Source organism: Stylophora pistillata, chromosome 6 (genome assembly GCF_964205215.1).
Source record: "Stylophora pistillata chromosome 6, jaStyPist1.2, whole genome shotgun sequence".
Taxonomy (NCBI): domain Eukaryota; kingdom Metazoa; phylum Cnidaria; class Anthozoa; order Scleractinia; family Pocilloporidae; genus Stylophora; species Stylophora pistillata.
This window is the reverse complement of record NC_142524.1, coordinates 4,453,728-4,474,122: the sequence shown is the minus strand read 5'-3', so window position 1 is coordinate 4,474,122 and position 20,395 is coordinate 4,453,728. Positions and strand designations below refer to the sequence as shown.

The window sequence follows — 20,395 nt, the reverse complement described above, 5'->3', positions numbered from 1 at the left end:
TGGGGTGAATCAGTGGAAAAAAAATCACACCAAAAAAAAAACATTCGGGGTATTGTTAAATTTTATTTATGAACATGACTTCAAGTTGGCTATCTGAAAATTTGCAGTCTGTAATCATTATGGTAAATACAAAAATAAATAAAATAAATAACTTTATTTAACAATGGAAGCACTTTACAGTCTTAGACTGAGAAACCTATGGCCTTCACATGGTATTATGGCCTACAAATGGTAGAGTTGGTGTAAAATTGTAACTCAATGAAATCACACAGTCTGGGAAGCTTAGAGCTCACCAAGCTGGTAATAAAAGTATATTACAAATATCTTCCTCTATGTCTAGATACACCTGTGTAACACCCCAAATATAAAGTACATATCGCGGACACAGGGAATGGGTCCAAAAAAAAAGGAACAGATACAAAGCATTTGACAGACATTCCTTCCTCTCAACTCAGCAAGGATAATTCACATTACCTACAAAAATTCTTTCTGTAGATAATGTATTTAATCTCTGGATCACCCATTGCAGTTTGCAGAATAAATCCCTTTTGGCAAGCAGCAGAGTCTGTAGGAAAATGAAAGAAGGATTAAGCACGATTTACTTCTGTTTAAAGAGGGGAGCTAAGTTACCAAAAACAACCTGAATCGTCAAATTCAAAGGCAGGTTAAAACTGCACCCTTCAACATTGCGAGGCAGTTGATTGCAGTTATGTTTTGATGATTCTGTGAAAATGTAAATACCCCTCCCTGCAGGTGTTTATGACTTCCATCATACCTTCAGAACTGTGATTTCAAATTCTAGTTTGGCTGATTAAAACTATTTACAAAACATTCCCTGTGAAAGTGGGCCACCTGAATATAACTTGGTTCACTGTGAATCTCTCACTTCTCTCTGGCCTCTAAGTGTTTAGTTAAACTTAGACGGTGATGTTTTTCCTTTGTTTTTGCATTTTTTTGTTTGCGTTAAGTTTCGTGACATACATAAGTTAGAGTTTGGTCTCATGTTTTTCGGCTGTAGCTTCCTCACACATGTTTTTATCGATGAGCCCTTGTGGACTGTAAACTCTTCTTTTCGTCACTTTGGTTCACACAAAATGCAAAATTTCAATTGACACTTGTTTTAGGTATTCATTATGTTTATTTGTTGTTCTTGTTTGTTTTCTTTCTCAGTTTTCACCATTTTGTAACTGTTTTCATGACATGTTTGTACTATTGATTGCGATCGTTGAAAATTAAAGAATTTACGGGATAAACGTGTCGAAGTTTCATGCCATCCTTAATGCTAAGTGAGAAACTTTGCAGAATATGATAAACAAAGTGTTTCTCCAACTTCCTACCCTGCTCTATCTCACCTTATAGTTGTGTCATACCTTTCCCACACCCCTCCCACGCCACTCCCATTTCTCTCCCAACCCTTTCAGCTCCCTATTTCCTTGGGGTCCCATTTCACTATTCTACTAAATCTCCTAAGCTGAATCAGGGAAACATCCTATAGGTAGCCTTTATTTTCTTCATATTAGAAAAACAGAACATACCTTCTTCTTCAGATGTTGTGGTAAAGATAACAAGAAACTGGGTATAGTATTTCTGCAAAAATCACAAAGACCCACATCAAAACAATATCAAGCTGATAAGTGATGAGAAAAGAAAAATATTACTTAATTAAGGGAATTATTAGTTGATCCAATACCAAATTCTCAGAGCTAAGATCATAAGAATTGTTTGACAGACAGCAAGGAGAATTCCTCAAAGATCTTGGGATTGAAAGGGATAGGTTCACCTTTAGATGTTGATATTTATTATGAAGAGGAAACTTCTATCTCTATCTCCTTTATTTGTTTGAGCAGGTTGAATTATGGCAGCTATTTGCTGATGTGGACCTGCTATCTTCCCACCCATCCCACCCCAGGAGAGGATATCCATCACACAGTAATCTCATGTGTGGGAAATTAACATCTCCAACCCCAACCCTGCAGGAGACGGGACCTCCATTTATTCGTCCCTATCCAAGATGACTAGAATATCTAACCATTTCTTGATGTTATAGGAAGGTAGCAAATGCTTCTCAATTATTTTAAGACCTTGAGTGTTGGTCTGGCTGGGGCTCAAACCCTCGACCTCCCGCACAACAGTCCAGCGCACTATCCATTGGGCTAACTGACCGGCAGACATCCACAAACCTTTCACTTCCAAAGATAATCAGAATTAAAATCCTATTGCAATAACACTTTACACCTTGATACCAGTATGCAAATTCTCCCCACTGTTCTCTTTATATGTTCTAATCTGCTGACAAGGAGAATTTGTTTACCAATCAAGAGCTCCTTGATTAGTAATCATTTCCTTTATTCTCATGACCTTATTGTTTGACTCAGGGCTGATATTGTAAGGAGAAATTCAGTGCTAGTTTCTCTTAGAAGTCAAAGGGTTAAGGACTCGTACAGAGAAGCAGTGAGAACTAAGAAAAATACCTAATTTGTAGGGGATACTGCTTTGATGCAAAACCAAATCCTCAGGATTGACTTATAAAGAAACAAATTGTCATAAATTAGGAGAATTAGCTCCATAGTAATATAAGAATAAAGCATTTTAAAAATACAGGCCAAATATAGCAATTTTTACCTGATTTAGGTCTTTGAGGTTCCCACATGAGTAGATTGAATCACCCTGTTTGGTCAGGACAACCACACCATCAAGAACGGTGCCAACAAACAGATGTTCTGTGGATGTATATTATGTTTAAATGAGAAATGAGACAAAGTTCAGTATCCACATATGGTGCTCTGGTTTAAATCTGATCCTTAGAGAGGGACTTCTATCGATCAACACAATTGTGTGGCCAGGACTTGGAGTTAAACTATGTTCAGGAGCATTTTTCAACACCAACCCTGTCTAGATACCATTAACTTGTACTAAAAACAGTATTTCATGCATTAAGATTTTAAAAGGGAAAAGTTCAATATGCGTGACATATTAATTTTGGGCTTTATCGCACAGCAAGTACAAACCCTCTTGCCTCCCTCGTACAGTGTCTTGTCTGGATTGCTGGTCCTAGCAGTATGCAGGATGTCTGTCATATATGATGAAGCTATTTAATGCCAGGGTCTGATTGCAAAACATGCAGTTCCTTAGCTGCAAATCAGAAATAGCTAGAGCACTGCTGACACAAAACGGTTTGGCCATGGTGCCTATTAATACTCTTCGCTCTGACGAAGGGTTAACACACGTAACGTCACCTTTTAAAATCTTTACGGTGGCCACTTTACATTATCAACTTAGTTAATAAAACCAAATTACCAATTAATACTTAACATTATCAACCTGGTTGATATTATCAAATTACCAATTAATACTCTGTTTTGTAGCGTCTAAAACAAAGTTGTTGGGGGTTCAAAGCAGGAAAGGTGATTTAGCTCTGAATCGAGGTCTTGAAAGTTGTTTCATTCGCGTTGCCAGAACTGTGTATCGTTAGAAAAATATTGTAAACAGCGAACTTCACAAAACAATATGAAACAAATACCTGAGACGAACTCACTCCAGGCCTCCCCTGATTGCATCTGTTAACCTCTTCTTTCTTGGCCTTACGTACCCTTCCCTTAGTTCATCTGAAGCACTTAACGCTTAATCTATGTTAATATTTTTGTTAGCAGAACAAATATCAGTCGGCTAGAAGAGGAAAACTCAAGGTTATGTTGTTATCGACAGGCATTCCTATCACATTAGTTACCAGTCTCTTTCAGAATTTTATTGGTTCGCAGCTTCTCGTAGCCGAAAAGGAGCCGAAAGCAGCCGAAAGCAGCCGAAAGCAGGTCGAAAAAATAAAGTGCTATTTGAAGATTTATGATCATAATTGTGCATCATTTAAAAGGCTTTAAAGAGAATTTTTGTTTGTTTTATTATCAAAGTCATATTTCAAAGTATCACATCACGTACCTGCTGTTGCGTCGGAAACTTATCAGGGGAATTCCTAGGTGGAATTTTCCTTTCACCAGGGCATCTGATCAATGACCATCACACCACAAGAACAATAGATTGTAGATGTTTCTTTGGTCGGTGCGTAACTTGCGTCGCTTTCCTAACACTGGGAACAAGTTTTAAAGTGAAAATGAGCAGTAATCGCGGATTTCGTGCATATATATTTAATTCATGGTAGTCAGCCTCTTTGAGCACCGGCAAGACTTCAGACATTTTAAATTGAGTTTCAAGATAGGTAAATGGCAGTTCTCCGTCTACTTAACTGAAGACTAACTACCATATTGATGAAGGTCTGCGATAAATGTTTCTTACGCAAACAGCATCTTTCGTAACATAAAAAGAAACATGAACGCTACATCTTGATGTTTTCTGATCGATGTTCCTATGGTGTGAGATAAATTTTGTGTACGAATCCAAAGTCACAACTGAAAAAGGGAGAAGAAATATTTTGTAAAAATATCATGACAATCACTCGTTACGGAAACAATAAATTTTTTAAACTTTTCGCGTGGTTGCTGAGATATCTTTCAAACTTTCAGAAAGAATGGGTAAAACTAAGAAAAGCACATTACGAGATTTTCCCAAAGTCTAACTCCAAAGAATTTGTTGTATTTGTTCTGCGTCATCGCTTCCAATTTCTTGGATTACGACGTACTGTGCAACACGAGAGTTTCACATGGGATCAAGAATTGTGTAATAAGACGTAATTTTTTAGTTTAGAAGTTTAGAAACGTAAACGTACGATGGCCCAGAAGGGTCACAGTCCAGTTTTAATTTTTGACAGTTTTATTTTTTCCAGTTTTATTTTTTGACAGTCCAGTTTTATTTTTTTTGACAGTCCAGTTTTATTTTTTGACAGTCCAGTTTTATTTTTTTTGACGGTCCAGTTTTATTTTTTGGCAGTCCAGTTTTATTTTTTGACAGTCCAGTTTTATTTTTTGACAGTCCAGTTTTATTTTTTTTGACAGTCCAGTTTTATTTTTTTTGGGTACCCAAAAAATAAAACTGGACTGTGATCCAAAAAATAAAACTGGACTGTCAAAAAAAATTAAACTGGACTGTCAAAAAAAATAAAACTGGACTGTCCAAAAATAAAACTGGACTGTCAAAAAAAATAAAACTGGACTGTCAAAAAAAATAAAACTGGACTGTCAAAAAATAAAACTGGACTGTCAAAAATTAAAACTGGACTGTCAAAAATTAAAACTGGACTGTGACCCTTCTGGGCCATCGTATAAACGTAAACGCAGTTTAGTTCTAAACGTAGTTTAGAAACGAAGGGAAATTTCCCTTGGACTGCAAGCTCGAGCGCATCCGCTGACCTATGACCATCACGTCATATTTGTTTCCAAAAACAATAGTTTGACTGCTTCAATGCATAAGTTAATTTGAGTTGCGTTTCTAACACTGATGGCCGTTTAAGAATTAATTTCCAGTTCTAATTATTCGATTTGTGCATGATTCATAACGGTAATCAGCCTCATCATGCGCTGTCAAGACTTTTGACAAGTTACTGAACTTGAATTTCAAGGTAGGTTGATAACATTTTTGCAATACACTTACCCAGCAAGACTAACTACCACATCGATGATAGAGGTTTGCTGTACAAACGGCATCTTTCATGACATGAAGAGAAATATCGCTACATCTTGTCGTTTTCTGACAGCCTTTGTTAGTCGCTACGACCTGAGATATGTTACGTGCTTTTAAAAACAGTCACAACAGAAATGAGAACACCATATCGATGGAGGTCTGTGATAAATTAAAATCTTCAATCATTGCGGAAGCTTTTCGCGTAGTTATCGAAATATCTATCGAAGTCTAAGTTAAACTCGAGTTAAGGGGTCCCAAGAATGGGTGAGACTGAGTCAGACCCTGAGACTGCGAAATGCACATTACGGGATTTTTCCAAAGTCTTCAGCTTCCAATAATTTGTTCTGTTTGTTACTGCGTCATCACTTTCGATTTCTTGAATTCCGGTCGACGTAGGGTGCAACACGAGAGTTTTGATAATAGCCTCGAATACATCTAAAAAGAGGATGAGGGAGAATACAGGGTTATAAGCTAAGAGAAGAAAGTGTAAGGTGTATGTCTTCAATCTGATGTCAACTCAGACGACTTTCATTTCTGAATGTTGGGGGTTTAAAGTTAATTTATGTAAATTTGCGTGTTGCGAGGAGTTTTTTATTTTCATTAATGTGCATTTGAATCATTAAGCGTGAACAAGGAGATCATTGTTTAAAAACTCTATGATTTTGTAGGAAACTTTACTTCTGTCGTTTCTTTTATCTATTTTTACTTTTTTTGTCCTTTTTTTCACTGTCACCGCACACAAAGCAATTTAAAACAGTCAAATAGAAAGCAGTTCGATTTTCGTCTTGGGTCACTGGTCAACGATCGTGACTTTGTTTAAAAAGGCTTAGTGAAAAGTCGCGCTTCATCACGCTCCGCTCGTGCACCACCTCATCCGCACCAAAATTGAATGATGACCTTCTCCTGTTGTAGCTGGGTTACTGTGTCATAAGTACGATACATCACTCTCTTGATATTAAAGTGACACCCATAAAGTAAATTTTGAAAGGATGAACCCAACGTTTTTATATTCACCAACTATTACATCAATCAATTAGAAGCTTCAATAATACCCATCCGTCTGTGCCCGGGGGAGGAAAATTCGAAGCTTCCATGGATGGAGACTATGAATCGGTAGTGTCAATTTTTTCTTCTTTTTTTTTTTCTTTTCTTTTGTTTTTTCTTTTTTTGTAAATGGTGGTCAATGAGTAGTAAGTCGTGGTTACTGATCTGACTTTTACAAAAAGTGTGACCATCAGAACCAGCACTTGAGTGAGGCATTTCTGGGGGGGATCCAGGGGTGGTTTGGGTGGTTCTGTCGAACCCCCTAATTTTCCCTCAGGAAGCTGGAAATCATGTTTCCAAAGACCTAATTTTGAAAATCTCAGACCCCTCAGGAGGGGGACAATTCTCCGAACCCCCCTCCGAACCCCCCTTGACTAAATCCTGGATCCGCTCCGGCATTTAAACACAGTTTTGGCCCAGGGGGGGCTGGAATTTGAACGAACCAACTCTTAAAAGTTCAAATGTCAGGAGGTTTCCTGATGGGAGGGGGATGTTCAAACTTCCAATTGATCGACACTTATTTGTGGGTATCAGCATGTACTTGCATATTCATGAGTCTGCTAGGTTCTGTACCGAACTTGTGGGGTACACTCTACTCTCAAACGTCAAATCCTAGTTTTAATCGTTTTCATGTCGCAACTTCCTACCCTCTCTCAATTTTTAATAAGTGCGAATGAGTAAGTGTCATGTCACGCAACTTCGTTTAGTTTGATCGCTCATGGTTCGTGCTTTTCAGTTGTTAGCGTTTTTGTAATGAGGTGTGTTAAGTGTATTTGACATGTTACGCTGAATAAATCACCCCTCAAAATATCTCTGTTCAGGTTGTTAAAGAAATTGTATCCAACTGCTGCGATCTCAAAAGTCAGAGCCAAACATGTCACTGCAGCCCTTTAGTGACAAGCAGCTGAATTATTTCAAGTTTGCCTCCATCGTGTTGAATGAGTTCGCGAACGCTTTGCGTCAAACGTTCAAGTCCATGTGGGACAACACTTTTGGGCATCGGCCCGGATATCAATTGTGGGATGACTCCACAGCAGTAAGGAACTTGTTTCTCGCCGAAGAGGGTGGCAAGTCCAAAGTTCCTACACACCTCTCCTATGAAGAATGGGACTGTACAGCCCTTTTTCAGACCACCATATATGCGAAGTCCTTCGCTATGCTGGACAGCACAGGCCATAAGAGGACCCTTGGTGAGTTGTACTTGAGGCACCTTAAAATACCTCATGGAAAGTTTCATGTATCTGTGGTGAGTCCAAGTGGAAACCAAGCCGAGACGTTTACACTCGCGATTGATCAGCTTCGACTGTTAAGAAATGCACTTTGTCACTCACAAAAGTCGGAGATTGATAAACCAACATTTGACCGATACATGCAGCTGGCTAAAGAAGCATTCAAAGCTCTTGGTATGAAAACTGATCCAATTGATGTCATCGGTAGTTTGACAGAGTCCGACTTTCCCACAACAGCAGTTCGCAATCTGGAGCACGGTATCAATCAAGAGCTTCGAGAGCGAATCAAATTTCTCGAAGGCGAGGGTTCAAGTATTGACGAATTAAAGGCGTTGACAAATGTAATAAAGGAAAAAGTTGAAGGTGGAGTAAGGAAGGAAGACCTTGCTTTATTGGAGAAGAAGATGGATGAATTGAAAGAACAAAATAATAGAACCCAGAAAGGTACAATCTTAATACACTTCTGTAGCTACGTTACATTTTGTAAAGGGTTTGTTGAAGAATCGACTTGATTTCTATCTTCACAGCTAAAATAGGGCAGAATGCGTAGTCATCATTTATTATTCATAACTAATAAAGCAGAAATTTTTAACGCGACCTCGCTTTGAAGGGCCCTAAATTCGAGAAGAATGGACCAAAATTGACCCACTAGGCTTCGTGAAATTCACTTTACTGAGTTTTAAAAGTGCATGCTAACTTCTAAATTACTACACAGAATTTTGAAAATCAAAGATATGTCTACGATTTTTATCTAAAATGAAGGAAATTACATGAAGTAAAAGAATTATCCTTTCGCGCTTGAAAGTTGCGGAAACCAACCTTTTGTTGACCCGAGAGTATTGCATACATTTTAATTGTTTGAAACAGATTGCTGAGAGATAAAAATGGTATGCGAGGCTCACTTTTTTGCGTCAGAGGCATACGGCTCAGTTCCTGAGCAACTTTCAAAAAGCCCCACGACATTTGATGAATCGTGTTGACAATTTAAGGTTTAATTGCGTTTTTCCGACATTATCATTTGATTTAAACTTTTTTAATATCATAACAGATTACTTACCATGATTGTCACTGTTCTTTGCCATTTTAAAGATTCGAAGGCATTGCTTCCGCCATCATGTCTTCCTCCGATGGTTCCACACTTCACTGGCCGCCAAAGAGAATGTGAAGACATCGTCGGTCACGTGGCTTCCACATCCACCCGAATCGTGTCGATATGGGGCTCGCCTGGTTTCGGAAAAACTTCTGTGGCAACTGTTGTGGGACATAAACTCCAGGATAGAGAATTGTCCGTCTACTTCTTCTCCTTACGAGGGCTAAACTCAACATCTGATTTGATATCAAAGCTGTTTAACTTTTTCAGGAGAGCTTCTACAGAAGATGAAATACCCCAGCGGCTACCAATGGACGAAGAGCTTTTTCAAGTTCTGGCCAAGATTCCAGATAAGTTTGTGGTGATTCTTGACAATGCTGATGAATTACTCGAAAGCGGAGCGCCAAACGTGAAAGAAGATTTCATACAGTTTCTTAGAGACATTCTCAGTCGATCCAAGAAGGCAACTTTTGTTATTACCACAAGGGAGTCGCTTGAATTTATGAATGTGCACTTTAAAGACCACCAAGCAGTGAGAATAGGGCCATTAGATGAGTCCTTCTCTCAAGCATTGGTGACTGAGTTACTTCCAAATGCTATTTCCGCATGTGATTGTGGAAAAATTGCGAAAATCTGCGAGCATGTGCCTCTGGCCATTAAGCTGTTGTGCTCCACCATTTCTGAAGATAGCACTCAAGCAAGTCACTTTCTTGAGGAGTGGAAGGAATCTGTAGAAAGAAACATTGTCGATCTGTTAGACAATCCAGAGTATCCTGGTAATCTGAGATTAAAATTTCTATTTGAATCATCCTTTCTAAGACTTTCAGTACAAGACAGAGAGGCTGTGGTTTCTTTGAGCATTCTATCTGAAGATTTTAACATCTCGGTTGCCGCAGCCGTTATGGGAGTTAAAACAAAGCTCGAGGCAAAGAAAATCTTACAAAGGCTTCAAAGAAAATCACTTCTTGACTCTGGTTCCAAACCTGATTCATTTTCGATGCATAAACTGCTTCAGTCCTTTGTTAGAGAAAGAGGAGAAGACGAAATGAAAGAAACAGTGCTGAGTTCAAAAGTGCGCTTTTCTGCATTTTACGTTTCTCTTTTTGAGAAGTTGAACGCACAGTTCTTGACAGGACATTCAAAGTCAGCATTTGTTGAATTCTACGAAAATAAGCAAAATATTATTCAGAGTCTAACCGAAAGTTGTTCGGATCCTAAGACATGTGACGCTGTTTTTGGTGTTTTAATAGAAGCAGAGATATTTCTAGATTCCCTGTTCTGGTGCGAGGGAAACGTCTTCAACGAGCTTTATGAATCAGCAATCAATCAAGCAAAAAAGCTTAGAAAAAGCGTTTTTCACAACCAGCTTCTGGTTTCCCTGGCGTTTGGTGAGGTGTGTTGGGGTACAAAAGGAAAAACGATGAAGCTGCTTTCCGACGCCGAGGAGGAGCAAATGTCATGTTCATCCTTTTCAGTGGGACATAGAGGAAAACTCTTGTGTTATAGAGGAATCTGTCAAGTGGCTTCTGGGAAAACAGAGGATGGAGCTCGAAACTTAGAAAATGCTCTTTTGTTGATGTCTAGCAACGCTGACCAGAGAATTCTCAGAGTAACGGCAATACAAGTTCTTACGATTTATCACCGCTTTAAAAACCAATTTTCAGTTGCTTCAGAGTTTTATAACAAGGCGTTGCAAGAATGTAGAGCAGTGGGAGACACAAGTCTTCTTATCATTCCACCAATGGAAAAAAAAGAATTGAACTTTGTCGATGGAGAAATTCAAGAACGAAAGCCAGATAGTCTTACTACTCAACCACTCAGACTAGAAATTATCTGTGTTATCAGCAAAGCAACTAAGCATTTATTCGATGACTGTACCAAGCGATTAATGAGGAATGCTGTTATTCAAATGGCAGAAGAAATACACAAGCCGCTCTGTCTTACATCATTTGGGAAAGCACACGCAAACACAGCTCAGAGTTACGAATCCCTCGGATCAACACAACACAATTTGGGCGACCTAGCTTCAGCACTTCAGTCGAAACAGCATGCTCTTAGTATCAGAGTTGAACTGTTTGGAGAAGAACACGCAGACACAGCCAGGAGTTACCAGTCACTCGGAGTAACACAGCACAAAATAGGCGACCTCGCTGCAGCGCTTCAGTCCAAACAGCATGCACTCGATATCCGTATTAAACTATTTGGAGAAGAACACGCAGACACAGCCAGGAGTTACGAGTCACTCGGAGTAACACAGCACAAAATAGGCGACTTTGCCTCAGCCCTTCAGTCCGAACTGCATGCACTCGACATCCGTATTAAACTTTTTGGAGAAGAACACGCAGGCACAGCCAGGAGTTACCAGTCACTCGGAGAGACACAGCACCACCAAGGCGACTTTGCTTCAGCGCTTCAGTCCAAACAGCATGCACTCGACATCCGTATTAAACTGTTTGGAAAAGAACACCCAGACACAGCCAGTAGTTACGAGTCACTCGGAGTAACACAGCACGAGCTAGGCGACTTTCCTTCAGCGCTTCAGTCCAACCAGCATGCACTCGACATCCGTATTAAACTGTTTGGAGAAGAACACGCAGACACAGCCAGGAGTTACCAGTCACTCGGAGAGACACAGCACCACCAAGGCGACTTTGCTTCAGCGCTTCAGTCCAAACAGCATGCACTCGACATCCGTATTAAACTTTTTGGAGAAGAACACGCAGACACAGCCAGGCGTTACCAGTCACTCGGAGAGACACAGCACCACCAAGGCGACTTTGCTTCAGCGCTTCAGTCCAAACAGCATGCACTCGACATCCGTATTAAACTGTTTGGAGAAGAACACCAAGACACAGCCAGTAGTTACGAGTCACTCGGAGTAGCACAGTACGACATAGGCGACTTTGCCTCAGCGCTTCAGTCCGAACTGCGTGCACTCGACATCCGTATTAAACTGTTTGGAGAAGAACACGCAGACACAGCCAGGAGTTACCAGTCACTCGGAGAGACACAGCACCACCAAGGCGACTTTGCTTCAGCGCTTCAGTCCAAACAGCATGCACTCGACATCCGTATTAAACTTTTTGGAGAAGAACACGCAGACACAGCCAGTAGTTACGAGTCAATCGGAGTAGCACAGTACGACATAGGCGACTTTGCCTCAGCGCTTCAGTCCGAACTGCATGCACTCGACATCCGTATTAAACTGTTTGGAGAAGAACACGCAGACACAGCCAGGAGTTACCAGTCACTCGGAGAGACACAGCACCACCAAGGCGACTTTGCTTCAGCGCTTCAGTCCAAACAGCATGCACTCGACATCCATATTAAACTGTTTGGAGAAGAACACCCAGACACAGCCAGGAGTTACGAGTCACTCGGAGTAACACAGCACAAAATAGGCGACTTTGCCTCAGCCCTTCAGTCCGAACTGCATGCACTCGACATCCGTATTAAACTTTTTGGAGAAGAACACGCAGACACAGCCAGGAGTTATGACTCACTCGGAGTAACACAGCACGAGCTAGGCGACTTTCCTTCAGCGCTTCAGTCCAACCAGCATGCACTCGACATCCGTATTAAACTGTTTGGAGAAGAACACGCAGACACAGCCAGGAGTTACCAGTCACTCGGAGTAACACAGCACAAAATAGGCGACTTCGCTGCAGCGCTTCAGTCCAAACAGCATGCACTCGATGTCCGTATTAAACTATTTGGAGAAGAACACGCAGACACAGCCAGGAGTTACGAGTCACTCAGAGTAACACAGCACAAAATAGGCGACTTTGCCTCAGCCCTTCAGTCCGAACTGCATGCAGTCGACATCCGTATTAAACTGTTTGGAGAAGAACACGCAGACACAGCCAGGAGTTACCAGTCACTCGGAGAGACACAGCACCACCAAGGCGACTTTGCTTCAGCGCTTCAGTCCAAACAGCATGCACTCGACATCCGTATTAAACTTTTTGGAGAAGAACACGCAGACACAGCCAGGAGTTATGACTCACTCGGAGTAACACAGCACGAGCTAGGCGACTTTCCTTCAGCGCTTCAGTCCAACCAGCATGCACTCGACATCCGTATTAAACTGTTCGGAGAAGAACACGCAGACACAGCCAGGAGTTACCAGTCACTCGGAGTAACACAGCACAAAATAGGCGACTTCGCTGCAGCGCTTCAGTCCAAACAGCATGCACTCGATATCCGTATTAAACTATTTGGAGAAGAACACGCAGACACAGCCAGGAGTTACGAGTCACTCGGAGTAACACAGCACAAAATAGGCGACTTTGCCTCAGCCCTTCAGTCCGAACTGCATGCACTCGACATCCGTATTAAACTTTTTGGAGAAGAACACGCAGACACAGCCAGGAGTTACCAGTCACTCGGAGAGACACAGCACCACCAAGGCGACTTTGCTTCAGCGCTTCAGTCCAAACAGCATGCACTCGACATCCGTATTAAACTGTTTGGAGAAGAACACCCAGACACAGCCGGGAGTTATGACTCACTCGGAGCAACACAGCACGAGCCAGGCGACTTTGCTTCAGCGCTTCAGTCCAAACAGCATGCACTCGACATCCGTATTAAACTGTTTGGAGAAGAACACGCAGACACAGGCAGGAGTTCCCAGTCACTCGGAGAGACACAGCACCACCAAGGCGACTTTGCTTCAGCGCTTCAGTCCAACCAGCATGCACTCGACATCCGTATTAAACTGTTTGGAGAAGAACACCCAGACACAGCCGGGAGTTATGACTCACTCGGAGTAACACAGCACGAGCTAGGCGACTTTGCTTCAGCGCTTCAGTCCAACCAGCATGCACTCGACATCCGTATTAAACTGTTTGGAGAAGAACACCCAGACACAGCCGGGAGTTATGACTCACTCGGAGTAACACAGCACGAGCTAGGCGACTTTGCTTCAGCGCTTCAGTCCAAACAGCATGCACTCGACATCCGTATTAAACTGTTTGGAGAAGAACACCCAGACACAGCAGGGAGTTATGACTCACTCGGAGTAACACAGCACGAGCTAGGCGACTTTGCTTCAGCGCTTCAGTCCAACCAGCATGCACTCGACATCCGTATTAAATTGTTTGGAGAAGAACACGCAGACACAGCCAGTAGTTACGAGTCACTCGGAGTAGCACAGTATGACATAGGCGACCTTGCCTCAGCGCTTCAGTCCGAACTGCATGCACTCGACATCCGCGTTAAACTGTTTGGAGAAGAACACGTAGACACAGCCAGGAGTTACCAGTCACTCGGAGTAACACAGCACGACATAGGCGACTTCGCTGCAGCGCTTCATTCCAAACAGCATGCACTCGATATCTGTATTAAACTGTTTGGAGAACAACACGCAGACACAGCCACGAGTTACCAGTCACTCGGAGTAACACAGCACAAAATAGGCGACTTCGCTGCAGCGCTTCAGTCCAAACAGCATGCACTCGATATCCGTATTAAACTATTTGGAGAAGAACACGCAGACACAGCCAGGAGTTACGAGTCACTCGGAGTAACACAGCACAAAATAGGCGACTTTGCCTCAGCCCTTCAGTCCGAACTGCATGCACTCGACATCCGTATTAAACTTTTTGGAGAAGAACACGCAGACACAGCCAGGAGTTACCAGTCACTCGGAGAGACACAGCATTACCAAGGCGACTTTGCTTCAGCGCTTCAGTCCAAACAGCATGCACTCGACATCCGTATTAAACTTTTTGGAGAAGAACACGCAGACACAGCCAGGAGTTATGACTCACTCGGAGTAACACAGCACGAGCTAGGCGACTTTCCTCCAGCGCTTCAGTCCAACCAGCATGCACTCGACATCCGTATTAAACTGTTTGGAGAAGAACACGCAGACACAGCCAGGAGTTACCAGTCACTCGGAGTAACACAGCACAAAATAGGCGACTTCGCTGCAGCGCTTCAGTCCAAACAGCATGCACTCGATATCCGTATTAAACTATTTGGAGAAGAACACGCAGACACAGCCAGGAGTTACGAGTCACTCGGAGTAACACAGCACAAAATAGGCGACTTTGCCTCAGCCCTTCAGTCCGAACTGCATGCACTCGACATCCGTATTAAACTTTTTGGAGAAGAACACGCAGACACAGCCAGGAGTTACCAGTCACTCGGAGAGACACAGCACCACCAAGGCGACTTTGCTTCAGCGCTTCAGTCCAAACAGCATGCACTCGACATCCGTATTAAACTTTTTGGAGAAGAACACGCAGACACAGCCAGGAGTTATGACTCACTCGGAGTAACACAGCACGAGCTAGGCGACTTTCCTTCAGCGCTTCAGTCCAACCAGCATGCACTCGACATCCGTATTAAACTGTTTGGAGAAGAACACGCAGACACAGCCAGGAGTTACCAGTCACTCGGAGTAACACAGCACAAAATAGGCGACTTCGCTGCAGCGCTTCAGTCCAAACAGCATGCACTCGATATCCGTATTAAACTATTTGGAGAAGAACACGCAGACACAGCCAGGAGTTACGAGTCACTCGGAGTAACACAGCACAAAATAGGCGACTTTGCCTCAGCCCTTCAGTCCGAACTGCATGCACTCGACATCCGTATTAAACTTTTTGGAGAAGAACACGCAGACACAGCCAGGAGTTACCAGTCACTCGGAGAGACACAGCACCACCAAGGCGACTTTGCTTCAGCGCTTCAGTCCAAACAGCATGCACTCGACATCCGTATTAAACTGTTTGGAGAAGAACACCCAGACACGGCCGGGAGTTATGACTCACTCGGAGCAACACAGCACGAGCTAGGCGACTTTGCTTCAGCGCTTCAGTCCAACCAGCATGCACTCGACATCCGTATTAAACTGTTTGGAGAAGAACACGCAGACACAGGCAGGAGTTACCAGTCACTCGGAGAGACACAGCACCACCAAGGCGACTTTGCTTCAGCGCTTCAGTCCAAACAGCATGCACTCGACATCCGTATTAAACTGTTTGGAGAAGAACACCCAGACACAGCCGGGAGTTATGACTCACTCGGAGTAACACAGCACGAGCTAGGCGACTTTGCTTCAGCGCGTCAGTCCAACCAGCATGCACTCGACATCCGTATTAAACTGTTTGGAGAAGAACACCCAGACACAGCCGGGAGTTATGACTCACTCGGAGTAACACAGCACGAGCTAGGCGACTTTGCTTCAGCGCTTCAGTCCAACCAGCATGCACTCGACATCCGTATTAAACTGTTTGGAGAAGAACACGCAGACACAGGCAGGAGTTATGACTCACTCGGAGTAACACAGCACGAGCTAGGCGACTTTGCTTCAGCGCTTCAGTCCAACCAGCATGCACTCGACATCCGTATTAAACTGTTTGGAGAAGAACACCCAGACACAGCCGGGAGTTATGACTCACTCGGAGTAACACAGCACGAGCTAGGCGACTTTGCTTCAGCGCTTCAGTCCAAACAGCATGCACTCGACATCCGTATTAAACTGTTTGGAGAAGAACACCCAGACACAGCCGGGAGTTATGACTCACTCGGAGTAACACAGCACGAGCTAGGCGACTTTGCTTCAGCGCTTCAGTCCAAACAGCATGTACTCGACATCCGTATTAAATTGTTTGGAGAAGAACACGCAGACACAGCCAGTAGTTACGAGTCACTCGGAGTAGCACAGTACGACATAGGCGACTTTGCCTCAGCGCTTCAGTCCGAACTGCATGCACTCGACATCCGCGTTAAACTGTTTGGAGAAGAACACGTAGACACAGCCAGGAGTTACCAGTCACTCGGAGTAACACAGCACGACATAGGCGACTTCGCTGCAGCGCTTCATTCCAAACAGCATGCACTCGATATCTGTATTAAACTGTTTGGAGAACAACACGCAGACACAGCCACGAGTTACCAGTCACTCGGAGTAACACAGCACAAAATAGGCGACTTCGCTGCAGCGCTTCAGTCCAAACAGCATGCACTCGATATCCGTATTAAACTATTTGGAGAAGAACACGCAGACACAGCCAGGAGTTACGAGTCACTCGGAGTAACACAGCACAAAATAGGCGACTTTGTCTCAGCCCTTCAGTCCGAACTGCATGCACTCGACATCCGTATTAAACTTTTTGGAGAAGAACACGCAGACACAGCCAGGAGTTACCAGTCACTCGTAGAGACACAGCATTACCAAGGCGACTTTGCTTCAGCGCTTCAGTCCAAACAGCATGCACTCGACATCCGTATTAAACTTTTTGGAGAAGAACACGCAGACACAGCCAGGAGTTATGACTCACTCGGAGTAACACAGCACGAGCTAGGCGACTTTCCTCCAGCGCTTCAGTCCAACCAGCATGCACTCGACATCCGTATTAAACTGTTTGGAGAAGAACACGCAGACACAGCCAGGAGTTACCAGTCACTCGGAGTAACACAGCACAAAATAGGCGACTTCGCTGCAGCGCTTCAGTCCAAACAGCATGCACTCGATATCCGTATTAAACTATTTGGAGAAGAACACGCAGACACAGCCAGGAGTTACGAGTCACTCGGAGTAACACAGCACAAAATAGGCGACTTTGCCTCAGCCCTTCAGTCCGAACTGCATGCACTCGATATCCGTATTAAACTTTTTGGAGAAGAACACGCAGACACAGCCAGGAGTTACCAGTCACTCGGAGAGACACAGCACCACCAAGGCGACTTTGCTTCAGCGCTTCAGTCCAAACAGCATGCACTCGACATCCGTATTAAACTGTTTGGAGAAGAACACGCAGACACAGCCAGGAGTTATGACTCACTCGGAGTAACACAGCACGAGCTAGGCGACTTTGCTTCAGCGCTTCAGTCCAACCAGCATGCACTCGACATCCGTATTAAACTGTTTGGAGAAGAACACGCAGACACAGCCAGGAGTTACCAGTCACTCGGAGTAACACAGCACGACATAGGCGACTTCGCTGCAGCGCTTCATTCCAAACAGCATGCACTCGATATCCGTATTAAACTGTTTGGAGAGCAACACGCAGACACAGCCACGAGTTACGAGTTACTCGGAGAAACACAACAAAGACAGGCCGACTTTGCTTCAGTGCTTCAGTCCAAACAGCATGCACTCGACATCCGTATTAAACTGTTTGGAGAAGAACATGCAGACACAGCAAGGAGTTACCAGTCACTCGGAGTGACACAGCACCACCAAGGCGACTTTCCTTCAGCGCTTCAGTCCAAATAGGATGCACTCGACATCCGTATTAAACTGTTTGGAGAAGAACACGCAGACATATCGGAGAGTTATGACTCACTCGGAGTAACACAGCACGACATAGGTGACTTTGCTTCAGCGCTTCAGTCCAAACAGCATGCACTCGACATCCGTATTAAACTGTTTGGAAAGGAACACGCAGACACAGCCAGGAGTTACCAATCACACGGATTAACACAATACAACCTTGGCGACTTTGCTTCAGCGCTCCTTTCTGAACAACACGCACTCGACGTTCATCGAAAACTCTTTGGAGAAGAACACGCAGACAGAGCAAGGAGTTATGACTCACTCGGAGTAACACAGCACGACCTAGGCGACTTTGCCTCAGCGCTTCAGTCCAAACCGCATGCACTCGAAATCCATATTAAACTGTTTGGAGAAGAACACGCAGACACAGCCACGAGTTACGAGTCACTCGGAGTAACACAGCACGACCTAGGCGACTTTGTTTGAGCGCTTCTGTCCGAACAGCATGCACTCAACATCCATAATAAACTGTTTGGAGAAGAACACGCAGACACAGCCAGGAGTTAGGAGTGACTCGCAGTAACACAGCACCACCAGGGTGACTTTGCTTCAACGCTTCAGTCCAAACAGCATGCACTCGACATCCCTATTAAACTGTTTGGAGAAGAACACGCAGACACAGCCAGGAGTTATGACTCACTGGGAGTAACACAACTCCACCAGGGCGACTTTGCTTCAGTGCTTCAGTCCAAACAGCATGGACTCGACATCCGTATTAAACTTTTTGGAGAAGAACACGCAGACATAGCCAGGGGTTATGACTCACTAGGAAAAACACAGCACGATCTAGGCGACTTTGCTTCAGCACTTCAGTCCAAACAGCGTGCACTCGACATCCGTATTAAACTGTTTGGAGAAGAACACGCAGACACAGCCAGGAGTTACGAGTCACTCGGAGTAACACAGCACGACCTAGCCGACTTTGCTTCAGTGCTTCAGTCCAAACAGCATGCACTCGACATCCATATTAAACTGTTTGGAGAAGAACACGCAGACACAGCCAGGAGTTACGAGTCACTCGGAGTAACACAGCACAACCAGGGCGACTTCGCTGCAGCGCTTCAGTCCAAACAGCATGCACTCGACATCCGTATTAAACTATTTGGAGAAGAATACGCAGACACAGCCACGAGTTACGAGTTACTCGGAGAAACACAGCAAAAACAGGCCGACTTTGCTTCAGCGCTTCAGTCCAAACAGCATGCACTCGACATCCGTATTAAACTGTTTGGAGAAGAACACGCAAACACAGCCAGTAGTTACCAGTCACTAGGAGGGACACAGCACCACCAAGGCGACTTTCCTTCACCGCTTCAGTCCAAATAGCATGCACTCGACATCCATATTAAAGTGTTTGGAGAAGAACACGCAGACACATCGGAGAGTTATGACTCACTCGGAGAAACACAGCATGACATAGGCGACTTTGCTTTAGCGCTTCAGTCCAAACAGCATGTACTCGACATCCGTATTAAACTGTTTGGAAAGGAACACGCAGACAAAGCCAGGAGTTACCAATCAATCGGATTAACACAGTACAACCTTGGTGACTTTGCCTCAGCGCTCCATTCTGAAGAGCACGCACTCAACGTTCATCGTTAACTGTTTGGAAAAGAACACGCAGACACAGCCAGGAGTTATGAGTCACTCGGAGTAACACAGCACCACCAGGGCGACTTTGCTTCAGCGCTTCAGTCCAAACAGCAGGCACTCGACATTCGTATTAAACTGTTTGGAGATGAACACGCAGACACAGCCAGGAGTTATGACTCACTCGGAAAAACACAGCACGACCTAGGCGACTTTGCTTCAGCGCTTCAGTCCAAACAGCATGCACTCGACATCCGTATTAAACTGTTTGGAGAAGAACACGCAGACACAGCCAGGAGTTATGACTCACTCGGAGTAACACAGCACGACCTAGGCGACTTTGCTTCAGCGCTTCAGTCCAAACAGGATGCACTCGACATCAGTATTAAACGGTTTGGAAAGGAACACGCAGACACAGCCAGGAGTTACGAATCACTGGGAGTAACACAGCACAGTTTGGGCGACTTCGCTTCAGCGCTTAAGTCAAAACAGCATGCACTTTACATTCATATTAAACTGTTTTTTAAACTGTTTGGGAACTTTTCTTCAGCCGTTCAGTCAACAAAGCATGCACTTGACATTCGT

General features: G+C 43.8%; 3 protein-coding genes across 3 annotated transcripts; 2 read left to right on the top strand and 1 right to left on the bottom strand.

Annotated features, from left to right (window-relative positions):
- Positions 1-43: 43 nt before the first annotated feature.
- Positions 44-5,922, bottom strand: LOC148727842 (uncharacterized). Its single transcript, XM_088763093.1, has 5 exons — positions 5,539-5,922; positions 3,521-4,081; positions 2,623-2,720; positions 1,536-1,587; positions 44-565 (listed from the first exon to the last, which is right to left on the bottom strand). Exons 2-5 carry the CDS (start codon positions 3,555-3,557, stop codon positions 471-473), a joined length of 282 nt encoding a protein of 93 aa, XP_088619219.1. The 5' UTR covers positions 3,558-4,081; positions 5,539-5,922; the 3' UTR covers positions 44-470.
- Positions 5,342-18,738, top strand: LOC148727841 (uncharacterized). The gene is made up of 3 exons (XM_088763092.1): positions 5,342-5,506; positions 7,434-8,285; positions 8,931-18,738. The coding sequence occupies exons 2-3, from the start codon at positions 7,487-7,489 to the stop codon at positions 18,158-18,160; spliced, it is 10,029 nt and encodes a 3,342-aa protein (XP_088619218.1). The 5' UTR covers positions 5,342-5,506; positions 7,434-7,486; the 3' UTR covers positions 18,161-18,738.
- Positions 18,734-19,974, top strand: LOC148727840 (uncharacterized; the record flags this gene model as incomplete). The annotated part of the gene is made up of 1 exon (XM_088724879.1): positions 18,734-19,974. A coding segment is annotated over one exon (813 nt), but the record flags the coding sequence as incomplete, so codon positions are not given.
- Positions 19,975-20,395: the final 421 nt, after the last annotated feature.